This window comes from Anas platyrhynchos, chromosome 19 (genome assembly GCF_047663525.1).
Source record: "Anas platyrhynchos isolate ZD024472 breed Pekin duck chromosome 19, IASCAAS_PekinDuck_T2T, whole genome shotgun sequence".
Taxonomy (NCBI): Eukaryota; Metazoa; Chordata; class Aves; order Anseriformes; family Anatidae; genus Anas; species Anas platyrhynchos.
Window position 1 is genome coordinate 9163606 of NC_092605.1, and position 12156 is coordinate 9175761.

At 59.7% G+C, this 12156-nt stretch overlaps 2 protein-coding genes across 15 annotated transcripts in view; one reads left to right on the forward strand and one right to left on the reverse strand.

Annotated features, from left to right (window-relative positions):
* The window catches only part of CASKIN2 (CASK interacting protein 2), a 32808-nt gene extending 25086 nt beyond the window's left edge, over positions 1-7722 (forward strand). For 5 of the 6 annotated variants that reach the window (XM_027471486.3, XM_072025847.1, XM_072025845.1 and 2 more), the window contains 8 exons: positions 349-470; positions 908-989; positions 1105-1199; positions 1414-1524; positions 1631-1732; positions 1948-2086; positions 2395-5020; positions 5184-7722. In XM_027471486.3, the coding sequence (XP_027327287.3) occupies positions 349-470; positions 908-989; positions 1105-1199; positions 1414-1524; positions 1631-1732; positions 1948-2086; positions 2395-5020; positions 5184-5280 (3374 nt within the window). In that variant the 3' untranslated portion in view covers positions 5281-7722. The remainder of the gene's footprint in view (positions 1-348; positions 471-907; positions 990-1104; positions 1200-1413; positions 1525-1630; positions 1733-1947; positions 2087-2394; positions 5021-5183) is intronic. The other variant, XM_038165510.2, reaches the window with a different exon arrangement.
* Positions 7723-8363: 641 nt separating this feature from the next.
* TMEM94 (transmembrane protein 94) overlaps positions 8364-12156 on the reverse strand; it is a 50246-nt gene continuing 46453 nt past the window's right edge. For all 9 annotated transcript variants that reach the window (XM_072025849.1, XM_027471487.3, XM_027471488.3 and 6 more), the window contains 2 exons: positions 11841-12011; positions 8364-11047 (listed from right to left, as the gene is read on the reverse strand). In XM_072025849.1, the coding sequence (XP_071881950.1) occupies positions 10975-11047; positions 11841-12011 (244 nt within the window). In that variant the 3' untranslated portion in view covers positions 8364-10974. The remainder of the gene's footprint in view (positions 11048-11840; positions 12012-12156) is intronic.

A 12156-nucleotide genomic window follows, 5' to 3' on the forward strand; every position in this document is an offset into this window, starting at 1 on the left:
TGCTCTCCTTCCACCTCCCGGCAGGAAAGCAGCCAGACGAGAGGGAGCAGCCACAGGGCAAGGGAGTTTAGGGGAGCCCATAGAGCAGCCCCTTCCCTCCTGGAATCCGTGGCCGTGTCCCCGGTTCCCATTTCCCCTTCGCGTGTCCCTTGCCAGCTGAGGTCACCCTGTCTGTGCTGTGTGTGCCGGGAGGGACTGATGCATGCTCTGTGGCTGGAAGGATCTCGTGGGAGGCTGGTTTTTACTGGTGTCACTGCTGGCACACGGGTCCCTGCCGGGGACTTTTGTGCCCTGTGTCAGCACCAGTCCTGGGGCACTGCTGATGAGCTCCCCGTCTGTCCTGAGCAGCAGGAGACAGGAACAGCGTGGGCAGCGAGGGCAGCATCGGCAGCATCCGCAGCGCCGGCAGCGGCCAGAGCACCGAGGGCACCAACGGGCAGAGCACCAGCATCCTCATTGAGAATGCCAGGGTAGGTGCCAGCCCCTGCTGCCCCCACGTTGCTCCCCCAGCTCCACCCAATGTGGTGGCAATGGGGCCCAGCACGATCCTGTAACCCCCGGCACCTCCTGGCAAGGAGGGGGCCGCAGGAGCCGAGCACCCCCCACCAAGCACACATTTGCTGCTGGGACTCAGGGGGGAAACGTTCCTGGGGCTGGAGTCTCCTGGCTGCTCCAGCAGCACAGCTCTGCCCCCTGGGAGTGGTTGGTACCGTGTCACATCTTCACCTCGTCCTGTGTCACCTGAGAGGATAAAAGGGCCACATCCTGCCCAGCTCTCTCGCTAGGGGCCAGCTTTGCTGGGCCGTGCTGTGAGGCTGTGCTGAGCTCCCAGGGGTGCAAGGCAGACCTGGGGACAGGGCCCTGTCCGGAGGGATGTCCTTCCCCTCCTCACTCTTCCTCTCCCCAGCCGCTGCCCTCCACTGGCGATGACCTCCAGCAACACCTTTTGGGATCGGAGCCACGCAACGGGCAGCTGACTTCCACAGCAGGTGAGGGATATCCCAGCACCATGGGGCCTTGGGGACAGCTGTCCCCCAGCCCTGGGGGCTGCTCGGTGCCCAGGTCCCCCTGTGACACCTTCTTCTCTCCTGTCCTCTCTGCCAGGGCCCCCTGGCCACCAGACCCCTGGCAACTGTCCCCCTGGAGACAGGGTCTTCTCCCACCAGTTCTTGCGGCCTGAGCAGCTCCTGGAGGGGAAGGTAACTGGGCCAGCAGCGTGCAGGGTGGGAGGGCAATGTCTGGGGGTCTCCACCCAGCTCTTTCTGCGCTGGGCACATGGGACTGGGTCTTGGGGATGCTGGGGCCAAGTGGGTCTTGCCCAAGAAGGTCCTGCTGTCATGCCCCAAGCAGTCAGGTCCTTCCAGGCCCTGCAGCCGCAGTCACAGGCTGCTCTTTGCCTCGTCCTCTCCCCAGGACGCAGAAGCCATTTACAACTGGCTGAGGGAGTTCCAGCTCGAGTCGTACACTGCCAACTTCCTCAACGCCGGCTACGATGTCCCCACCATCAGCCGCATGACCCCCGAGGTAAGGCAGGGCCTTCCCTGCGCCCCCTGAGCTGCCGGTGGTGGGTGCCCACTGCTCCACTCTCCCCGTGCCGCTGCTGACTGCGGCCCCGCTCTGCTTGCATTAGGATCTGACAGCCATCGGCGTGACCAAACCGGGCCACAGGAAGAAGATCTCCACTGAGATCGGGCAGCTCAGCATCGCCGAGTGGCTGCCCAACTACATCCCGGTGAGTCCCTGGCACCGGGGCTTTGCTCTGTGCCACCCCCTTTTCTCAGAGCTGCATCCCCCAGGACAGGATGGGGGCTGCTGATGAGTAAATGAGCTCTGAAGTGGCCAGAGAGACCCCCAAGAAGCAGGCTCCTGGCCAGGGGCAGGGAGGGGATGGATGAAGGCACCGCCTGTCCCTTGCTGCTCACGGCAGCATCTCCATGCTCTTCGCAGGCTGACCTGATGGATTGGCTCAGTGCCATCGGCTTGCCCCAGTACCACAAAAAGCTGGTGAACAACGGCTACGACTCCATCACCATCGTCACGGACCTGACGTGGGAGGATCTGCAAGAAATCGGCATCAACAAACTGGGTGAGTCCCTGCTGCGGTGCTGGGGTGGCCCAGGGCAGCCAAGTGTCCTGTCCCCGTGCCCTGACATCCCTCGGGCATGTCCTGTGCACCCAGAAAGGGCAGATCAGGGCCATCCCCAAGGACTGCCCTGAGCAGGCTGGAGCCAGGCTGAGCTGGGTGGATGTTGGCAGTTTGTCTCCTCCCGTGGCAGGGTTTGGATAACCTGGATGTCTTTGGCTTGGTTGATGACATGACTGTGGCTTTTCTTGGCCAAGAGGCCTTTTTAGGAGCCAATTTAATGCCCCTTTCCTGTTGCCCCTCTCCCACAGGCCACCAGAAGAAGATCATGCTGGCCGTCAAGAAGCTCAGAGACCTCCGCAAAAGCCTCAACCAAGCGGAAACCACGCTGGCAAGACGCAAAGTCCCCGGAGCCCTGGACATTGTCACCATTGAGTCGCTGGAGAACGGGGAATGCCAGTCCCCACACACTCCCAAAATGACAACATTCCAGGACAGCGAGCTCAGCTACGAGCTCCAGACAGCCATGTCCAACAGCTGCCACGAGACGCTCAGCATCAAGAACAGCCAGGGAATGTCGCGGAGCCAGGAGAGCATCGGGGTGCGCTCCCGGGGCTCAGGGCACTCGCAGGACAATGTTTTGTCCCGGCACCTCTCCAGCCCCTCGCAGGAGAGCCTGGGCAGCGGGGAGAGCAGCAGCAGCAGCGGGCAGTCCTGCGCGCCGCCCCGCAGCAAGGAGAGCCCGGCCAGCCTGCCGGGACAGCCCAGCCCCGAGCCCTTTGGGAAGCTCGTCTCCCCCGAGGGGCTGAACGGCTACACCAACGGCAGCGGGGGCAGCCCTCTCAAGGAGAGGAACCTGCCTGAAGGCACGGATCAGTACGCTCGGCCAGCAGCTCAGAAAGGTGCTGGCCCTGCAGGACCACCAGCGGTCACCCCTTGTACGCCTCCCCAGACCCCCAGCAAGGGGACGGCCCCGTATGTCTTCATGTACCCGCACGTCTCCTTGAAATCCCCGACGGCCCCTTCCCTCCTGGGGGCCGAGCAGCCCAAGACCCTGGCACACCCCTACCCCTCCTTCCCTTCTGGGCAGAAGAGCAGCCTGCAGACATCAGCCCAAAAAGCTTTCTCCTACCTGCACAGCCAGTGCAGCCCCACCGAGCCGCCCAAGGCTGCTGCGGCCCCGGGCACCTGGCAGGCAGGGGAGCAGCACAACGGGGGCGAAGGCTTCAAGTACAAGAAGCGCTCGCACAGCCTGAACCGCTACGCGCTGTCAGATGGAGAGCACGAAGAGGAGGAGGGGGTGCCCACCAGCACCCTGGGCTCCTATGCCACCCTGACGCGGCGGCCGGGCCGCAGCCAGATGCCGCGGGCCTGCCTGCAGGCGGAGGCCAAAGTGACCCGCAGCCAGTCCTTCGCCATCCGGGCCAAGCGCAAGGGACCCCCGCCGCCACCTCCCAAGCGTCTCAGTTCTGTCTCCAGCACCCCCGCCACCGAAGCGAACGGCGAGCAGCCCCCCGACCCCGAGCAGCAGTCTCCTGTCCCCCAGGACATGGTCGATGCGGGCGCCAGCCCCAGTGACACCAGTCGCAGCAGGACAGTGAGGAGCCTGGCAGCTGCACTGGAGGGGACACCCGGGGCGAGCCCACCCAAGCCCCTCCTGGCCCCAAAACCGCTGCATGTGGCTCAGGACTCTCTCTCTAGGGCCAGTGTGGACGATCGGTCCTACGATGGGGGTGACAGCGGCAGCACCGTGCTTGCTGACGCTGGCAGGGACGCCTTTGAGAGCAGCAAGCCGCGGAGACGGACACTGAGTGAGCCCAGCGCTCCCATGACGGAGGCTGTGCAGGTCGGGCGGGAGGACGCCTGCTCAGACACGGAGGAGGAGGCCAAGCCCGAGGTCTCCTCATCCTCCCAGAACAGCTCCAGCGAGTGCATCCCCTTCGCAGAAGAAGGCAACTTAACCATCAAGCAGCGGCCGAAGCCTGCTGGGCACCCCAAGGCCGACACGGCAGTGCAGGACGCAGAGCCCAGTTCCCAGCCTGCAGAGCCCCCGTGCTCCGCTGGGAAGGAGCCAGCAGCACCTGCCGCCACCAAGGAGCCGCCCGTGCTGGAGTTCAACCTCACCGAGTCGGACACGGTGAAGCGCCGGCCCCGCTTCAAGGAGCGGGAGCCGCTGCAGGCTGTGCTGAAGGCGTTCAGCCTGGCGGGGCAGGCGGAGGTGGGCGGCAGCCCCGCGCCCCAGTACGCCCAGGCCCAGGCTGTGAGCATCGTGGGCCCCACCACTGGGCTGGCACCACGGGCCGGGCTGGCTGGAGACACCTTTGATGACGACAGCGTGGAGTTCAGGATCGCCGAGATAGAGAAGAGCATCTTGTCGCTGGAGAAGGGGATCAAGAAGACGCCAAGCCCCACCAAAGCCCCCAGCCCCACGGAACTGCTTGGCACTGCCGTGGTGAGGACGCCTGCTCCAGGTACAGGGACTCGGGGGGGTCTCTGTGAGGCAGTGGCAGGGCCTGAGGCTCCCTCCTTCCCCTGCTGGGGCAGGACAGCATCCTCGGCTGGCCAGGAGGCGAGGGGGACCCGTGCCAGCGCGTGCCACGAGGCTTCTTCCCTTGCAGACGTCCCCACCAAGCACACCTCGGTGGCGTCCACCAAGCTGGTGTTCTCCGGGCCCAAGACCATCTACCAGCAGGTCCTGCAGCCCTCCCGCCACACCGTCGCTCCCTGGGCAGCCCCCGAGGCGGTGCCAGATGTGGTCGGGTCCCTGGCTGCTCCCAGCCCTCTGACACTGGAGGCCAGCAGCAAGGTGTCGGCGAAGCCTTTGGCCACTGCCCCAGGGACCGCCCTGGCCCAGCAGCGGCTGGAGCACACCAACTGCAGCCTGGCTGCTGCGCTGCAGGCAGCCGAGAAGAAGATCACAGCGGAGGAGGTGGAGAGGTGAGGTGGCGCTGGGGGAGAGGCAAACGCGGGGTGAGATCCTGGGGAGCGAAACTGGGGAGCCCCCAGCGGGGGCAGGCAAAGAGCTGGCAGCCTCCAGCCCTGGCAGGCGGCACCTCAGGCGTCGGGGCAGCATTTAACCAGCTCTCCCTTCCCTCCCCAGCCCCCCCGGGGCCGTGCACTCGGCCAAGAACATCCTGGAGGACATCAGCAACATGTTCGATGACCTGGCCGACCAGCTGGACGCGATGCTGGACTGAGCCTTGCTCCCTCCTTCCCTTCCCCGCCTCCGGCTGCTCTGCCAGTGCCCGTGGTGACGGGGGGAGAGCGGATCCAGCGCCGCTCGGTGCCTCCAGGTCTCTCCAGCCACCTCCCTCCCTGCACTTTGCACCGTGGCCGGGAACGTGGCCGCCCCTCCTCACCCGCCCCGTGTCACCGGCCCCAGAGCCCCCCGGCTCCATGTCGCACGCCCCGGCCCAGCCGCGGGGGTCAGGCGTTTCCCACCGGACTGGCAGCAGGAGGAGAGCCCCGAGGGGCTGCGCCTGTGGTCCCGGAGGCCGCAGAGAAGCCCTCGCACAGCGCTGAGGAGCCTCCACAAGGGACCTTTTTCTTTCCACACTGCGTTGCCCAGTCCTGCCTCTCATTATTTATCCCCTGCCAACAATGTGTCAAAGGAAAGACCTCCCTGGGCAGCCGCCATGGAGCTGGCTGTTTACTGAGCAGATCCCAGCCCCGGCAGGGCCTGACAGCAGCTAAAAGCCAGGGCTTGTCGCGATTTGGCAGCTTACGGAGTGAGAAGGAACCTCCCTGCTTTTTGTGTTGCTTTTTCCAAACGCATCAGCGTCGGGCAGCGTGTAATCCGAGCGGACCGAAATCCCTCGGTGGGACCCGCAGCCCCTCAGGAGGGGCCTGGCACAGCCCGCAGAGCTGAGGGACGCGGGGGGCTACCTGCACCCTCCCGCAGAGCCGAGTTTGGCTGCGGGGCCCTCGCAGGATGGCTGCACAGCACCAAGGGCTGCTCAGGGCTGTGTGCCCCTGTGTCCTGCTGCATCGCGCTGCCAGGCTGAGGCTGCCCTCTGCTGACACCGTGCCTACACAAACTGCCCCAGTGCTCCCAGGGAAGAAGTAGCAGAGCGGTTAGTGTTTTGTTTTTTTCTTTTTTTTTTTCTTTTTTCTCCCTCCCCTGTTTCCCTTTCTTTTTGGGGGGTGCCCCTTTTTTCCCTCTGCCCCTCCCTGCAGGGAGGCGCTGGCACAAGCCCAGCCCCGAGCGTCGCTAGGCGGTGGCAGCATTGGGGACTGCGCACGAGGCTTCCTCGCCACACTAAAACCCAGCGGGAGAGGTGACCCCGCATGCACGGGGTGAATTCAGCTCAGCAACAGCTACTGTAAATACGCGCTGGATGCAGTCACAGCCCCGTGGCTGCAGCAGGGGAACAGCAGTGATAGCTCATTGCATCCGAGCGGTAGGAACGGCTGCATAGCTTGAAGACAGATTTCTCTAGCAGGATCTGTTTAGTAGTGCATGTCTAAATATGTCCAAGAGCCCCAAACTTGGCTTGCGCTCGGCATGCCAAGCAAATGAAAGCATCAGAGCACCAGAAGGGAACCTAAGATTGTACTGAAGTGCCATTTGTTACAAAAATTCCAGACGAAGGGAAGAAAAAAAATTCCAACCCTTACCCCTTTTATAAAAAAATCACCCGCACAAAACCAAACTGGAAAGGGAGGAGGTGGCCAAAGAGGCGGGTGCTCCCCAGCCTCCGGGGAGTTGGTGACTGACTCTGGCTGCTCGCAGCTCCCTGCACTGAGGAAGGAGCGGAGCCCGCCTGGATGGGTCCCCAGGGCTCTCCAGCAGTGGCTGTGCCACGGGCCCAGCCGGTGGGAGGCGCCAGCCTGGCTTTGGGCTGAAAAGCAAAGATGAAAAATCCCTGAAAAAAAAAAAAAGAAAAAAAAAAGAAAAGAAAATCATTGGCTGGGACTTGAGGTCAGTTTGAGGCGATTTAAGACACCTCTACCCTGGCCAGTTGGTTGCTCTGTTTTATACATCACATTGAGTGTATTTAAATGACCGTGTCCGACAGGCAAGTGCTACGCCGTGGGCCCGACTGTTTTTAAAATAGCTCCAACCAGTGGCACTTTAACGAAAGGTTTGCAGAAACCTTTTAAAACTGATTTTTATTCTCACAAGTCAATCTGGGGCAAGCCCAGTTATTTTTTTCCAATGTTGATAAAACTGTAAATGTTTTTTTAAAGGCCAATGTATATATTTTAAATGTGATTTATTATATATATTTACTAACCAGAACTGCAAGTCTTGTACTCTAGGGTCAGGGATAAGAGGACACTGGGGTGGAGCTGTCGCTGTCTGAGCCACCTGAGGGCATCATGCTGCTCTCATTGTCAATAAGGGAATTAAACATTTGTTTTGCAGAAGAATGACTATTTTTTAAGCTCTAGATCTCTATTTTGAAGCTACTGTATGGTGTGTAAGTTATGTACACTGCAACTGGGACTAACTGACCCTGGCTGCACCTGCTCCGTGCAGCAAGACAGTGAGGGAAAAAATAGCCCATGTAATCACCAGACTGACAACAGATTTTAAACCATCTGCTCTGTTTGTGTTGATCATGTGTTTTGTTTCCACTAACATCCATTAAGACTAAATTCTATTAAACAGTGGGGCATATTTTACCCTTTTGATAGTTCTGCCTAGTTGTCTCCTTCGTGTCAAATCATACGAGCTTGTCTCCTGCTCTGTCTGAACTTCATCGAGGATCAGCTTTATCCTGCCCCTTGAGTGCTTAAGATCTGGGTTTCCTCAGATAATCTCCCTGGTAAGAGTTCTGCTGTCGCCTCTAGCGAGGTTAATGCTCAGTCTGAGCCTTACTATTGTGACAGTAACGGGTGGTGAGCACGCTGGGGACCAGCGCTGCCTTCCTGTGCCCCTCTGCCCGGCGTTGGGTCCTGCTTTGCTCAGGCCTCCTCGTCTCGCCGCTGTGTTTTTCTCCAGTGCTCCCAGTGCCTGTCACAGCTCACCCCGAGGCCCCACCGCAGTCAAAGCAGTCGGCAGCGACCATCACAGCAACCACACGCACTGTGCCCAGACTGGGGCCACAGGAGGTGAGTGAGGTTACTCTGTGGGCAGGGGCCTGCAGGGCTGCACATTTGCCCACGGCTGGGCAGAAACTGGCAGAAAGCGCCAGGATCGGATCCCAGGAGAATCCAGCTCTCGGGCTGTGCTCCTGGCCCAGCGCTGAGCCCCGTTACCTGTGCCATGACCAACACACACACATTTTTACCTCCTCGCTCTGTTGGGTGCAAACTCCCTCCCACTCTCACGGGGTGTTACCAAGACAGTCGTTTATTGCCGTTCGTACAGTGGATGTGTGCGGGTTAGGGTTCGTTGCTTTTTTTTTTTAATACAAGTTTTAATACAAATCAAATATTTTTACATACATCCCCGAAATTTTAATATAAAATATACACCATTTAAAAACATCTCGATGTAGGAAACTTCTGACTGAAGCCGTTCACCCTGGTCCTCAGGTGCCTCAGTGGCGGAGGGAAGGGTGGCGATGGCGAGACCATCCCAACGGCTCCGTTCCTACGCCTTGGCTCCCTCCAAGTCTAACACAGGAAGGAGGGTGCAGGAAAATAAACGTTTGTGATCACCCAGAGAAGGAAACCTTGGAGTCGCCTCCTCTAGAGGAAGGTGTGGCCAGCAGGAAGCCCTGGTAGCTGCTGCCTTTTATCACCTACAACGGTTAAGTGGCACAAAGCAAGAGCTAGGTCAAGGGAAAGCTGCCCTGCGGGGATAGCAGTGAGTGGCTTGGCGCTGCCGCTGGCTGCAGCTCAGCTTGGCCACGGAGGAGATCGTGGCCCACTTGCCAGCCGGCCCTGGCATCAGAAAGACAAGCTGGTTTCTCAAGTGCCAGCGATAAGATCTGCAGCTGGCACACAGTGAGTTAAGTGCGACTGAGAAAGGCAGTGTGTGCTCCCTGCGCCAGGCAGCCCTGCGGACCTGAAAGGAGCGAAGGAAGAGCTCAGCCCAGCTGGCGGAGGTGAGCAGACCCACTGCGAGCAGGACTGGCCTGGTATTGCCGCGTTACAGGAGGGCAGCCCTGCCTTTCCCTGCCTGGCTCCCAGCCCTGCCAGCAGCAGAGCCCAAGCAGCTGCTCCCCAGCTGCAGGAACAGGGCCCAGGCCTCCAGACACCTGCACCTGACCCCCTCCAGCAGCCCCCCTCTGTCCCCGGAGCGCAGAGGCTGGCCCTACCCCTGCTCCACGCTGCTGCCAGACCCACAGCCAGAAGGGTATTGCTTAGCGACACGCTGTGCGCGTCCTCCCTGCGTTTGCTGAAATGGAAGGAAGACGAGGTGGAGCAGCAGGGAGGGCCGGGGTTCCCATCCAGCTCCCTGCCTGCCAGGGAAGGGCCAGCAGCCACTTCGTAGCCTCGGACACAAAAGGGAAACAACAGCCGTGTATTTAGTGTTAATATCGGAAGCAAAAACTGTGCCAGGATTTGTCAGGTTTAGCCAGTTTTTAGAACTAGGAAGAGAGTCAGCATCTCCATCAGCTGCAAATATTCCAGTAGCCAAGCCTGGGTGCTCCTGTTTGGCCCCCAAGGGTCAGCCCCCAACAGCAGCAGTGCTCCCAGTACAGCTGGGGCCTGTACAGGAGCTGCACTGTGTGCAGTGTGCTGCACCGGGGCAAACCGTGGCTTACAGAGCCCTCAGTGGAAGGTCAGATGAAGAAGGGACCTCCAGAAAAACAGGTAAGAGCTAGGAGGGCAGAAGCATGAAGGGGAGAGTTCCAAACACTAGCACAGGAAGGTGAGATGAGGGGGGGTTCCCTGTGCCTTGGAGAGCAGGTACGGGATGCAGCACGGTCCCAGGCTGGGAAAGGAGCCGCCCACCAGCTCCGTGTTAGTCACAGCTGCAAGATGCAGATGGAAAGACATCTCCCTCCCTCCACGGCAGGGGAAGGCAGGTCTCAGGTTTTCTCTGTAGCTACAAATATTGCCGTGGCCTTCTCAAGCAGGCATTTTACTGAAGCAGAACAGCAATGCAAATCACAAAAATGAGGACAGTTACAACCCTACCTCTCTGGGGGCTGTGAAAGCATACACGAGCTGGATCAGCAGGGCTGGAGGAAGCTGGGCCATGCGAGCAGGCAGAGCTGTCCTCCTGATTCCCTGTGCACCTTATAAGCAGGGCCAAATGCAGCCAGTTTTCCTTAAAGCCCTGCCTCAGCCTTCTCTTGAAGTACTCGACAGCTGGCACGAGGCTACAGCAACAACGCTAGAGGGCAGGCCTGGCACAAGCGGGCCATCGCGGGGGCTTTTCGAGCATGGTGCCAAAAACCCCTTCCAGCATCCCTTTGGGAATGTGAGCTCCAGCCCTCACCTGGCACCCAGCGCTCCCGGAGGTGCAGGAGAGACGGCTGATGGAGGTAGGTGAGGGCACGCGCAAGCATGCACATGCACGTCATCCAGGAAAGCAGGCAGAGAAGGAAAAAAAATGGGTTTCAATAGAAATCTCTGGCCTCAGCAACCCTACGTCTCCCCTTCTGGCCCCAGATTTTCCTGCCAGGTCAAGGAAACCCATCTGCTCACACAGAGGGAAGGAGTCACTTGATTTCAGCATCACCATGATACTAACAAAAACCTCTAGTAATAAATAAATAAAGGAAGAGCAGCCTGAACAGCCACCAGAGCTTGCAGGCTCCCTCGAGAGCACCCTGGCAGGCCAGGGAGGCGCTGCATACCTGCTGGGGGGTCCTGACGGCAGTGCCCTGCCTGAGGCCCCCAGGAAGGAAGGTGCTGATGCAGTTTTGCAAGGAGGCCGTCTGGTTTGCATGTGTGAAAGAAACTCCCTGAGCCTTTGGTGCAGCTGCTCTCCCAGTGCAGGATGTGTCTGTCTGCCCCTGGCCCCAGGGAACTCAAGTTGGGAGGTTTTAAAATGGAGAATTCATCCCCAGCTTTGTTTCAAACTGCAACTTCTGCCTCTTCTGGTAACGCACCCGGACCCTGGAGGAGACAAGACAGGAGAGAGCAGAGTCAGTATGTGGCAAAGCTGCCCCACTCTGGTTCCTGAGCCCTGAGAAGCCCCTGACCTGGGCCCTCTGGTACCCTGCGAGGAGAATCAAATCCAGAGAGCACCCTGTGGTCTCATACCTACCCCACCCCAAGTTCTATATCCAAGGCCACCAGACACAGCAGAGAAAGGCCCAGAAACCCCTCCCAGGAACAGAGATGAGGGCCCTGTCCCCATCACGGTTCCCTGTAACCCCCCTGCCTTTCCTCAATCCATGCTCATTAGCGTTAACTCCCAGCTCCGGCTGCTCCCTGTGCTAGAGCACCAGTCACTTTGCCTGCTACGAATTCTTGGCTTCGGCCACTTCCCGTGAAAGCGAGCCCCACAGTTCAGGCACTGTGTGAAGACGTATTTCCTCCGCCGTGATTCAACGCCTCCCTGTCCTCCTGGGACAAGATGGAGAGAACAGCCCTCTCCGAGCCGTACCGGTATGTCACAGACCTTGGCTGTCTCCTCCTCATTGGAGGGAGATAAGGAAATTTCGGTCTCCCTTCCTGCTCCCAATCACCGCCCCTGCTCTCCCCTGACCCTCTTTCCTCCCCTGCGCTTCCTCCCGGAGAGGTGGGACATGAGCTTGCACACAATGGCCAGGTGATTTACACAATGCAATCATCTTTTCCTTTTTATTCCCCACCCTGTTCCCTGTGCATTATTTCTCTGCAGCTCAAGGCCAGGCTGCAGTGAGGCTCCCGCCCTTTGTCTCCATCTTCCCCACCACCCCCGTACCTGATTTCGTGCAGCTTGACAATCTCGTTGATGATAACCACCAGGATCAAGGAAAGAAAACCCAGGAGCCATGAGACAGGGGAGATGGAAACGTAGTTAAAGGTCAACGGAGAACTGAGGTTTTCCCAGAGTTTCAGGTCCAGAACAGTCTGCGCCACTTGCCCCAGCAATCTAGGATCGTAGACAGACAGAGCAGATCTCAGCAGAGCGAACACGCTTCCCAGGACCTGCAGATCAGGGCTCAGGCCCAGATGTACCACCCCTGAGTTTACACCAGGGATGCTTCCCTGGGAGGGAACACAGCAGAACCCTTGCC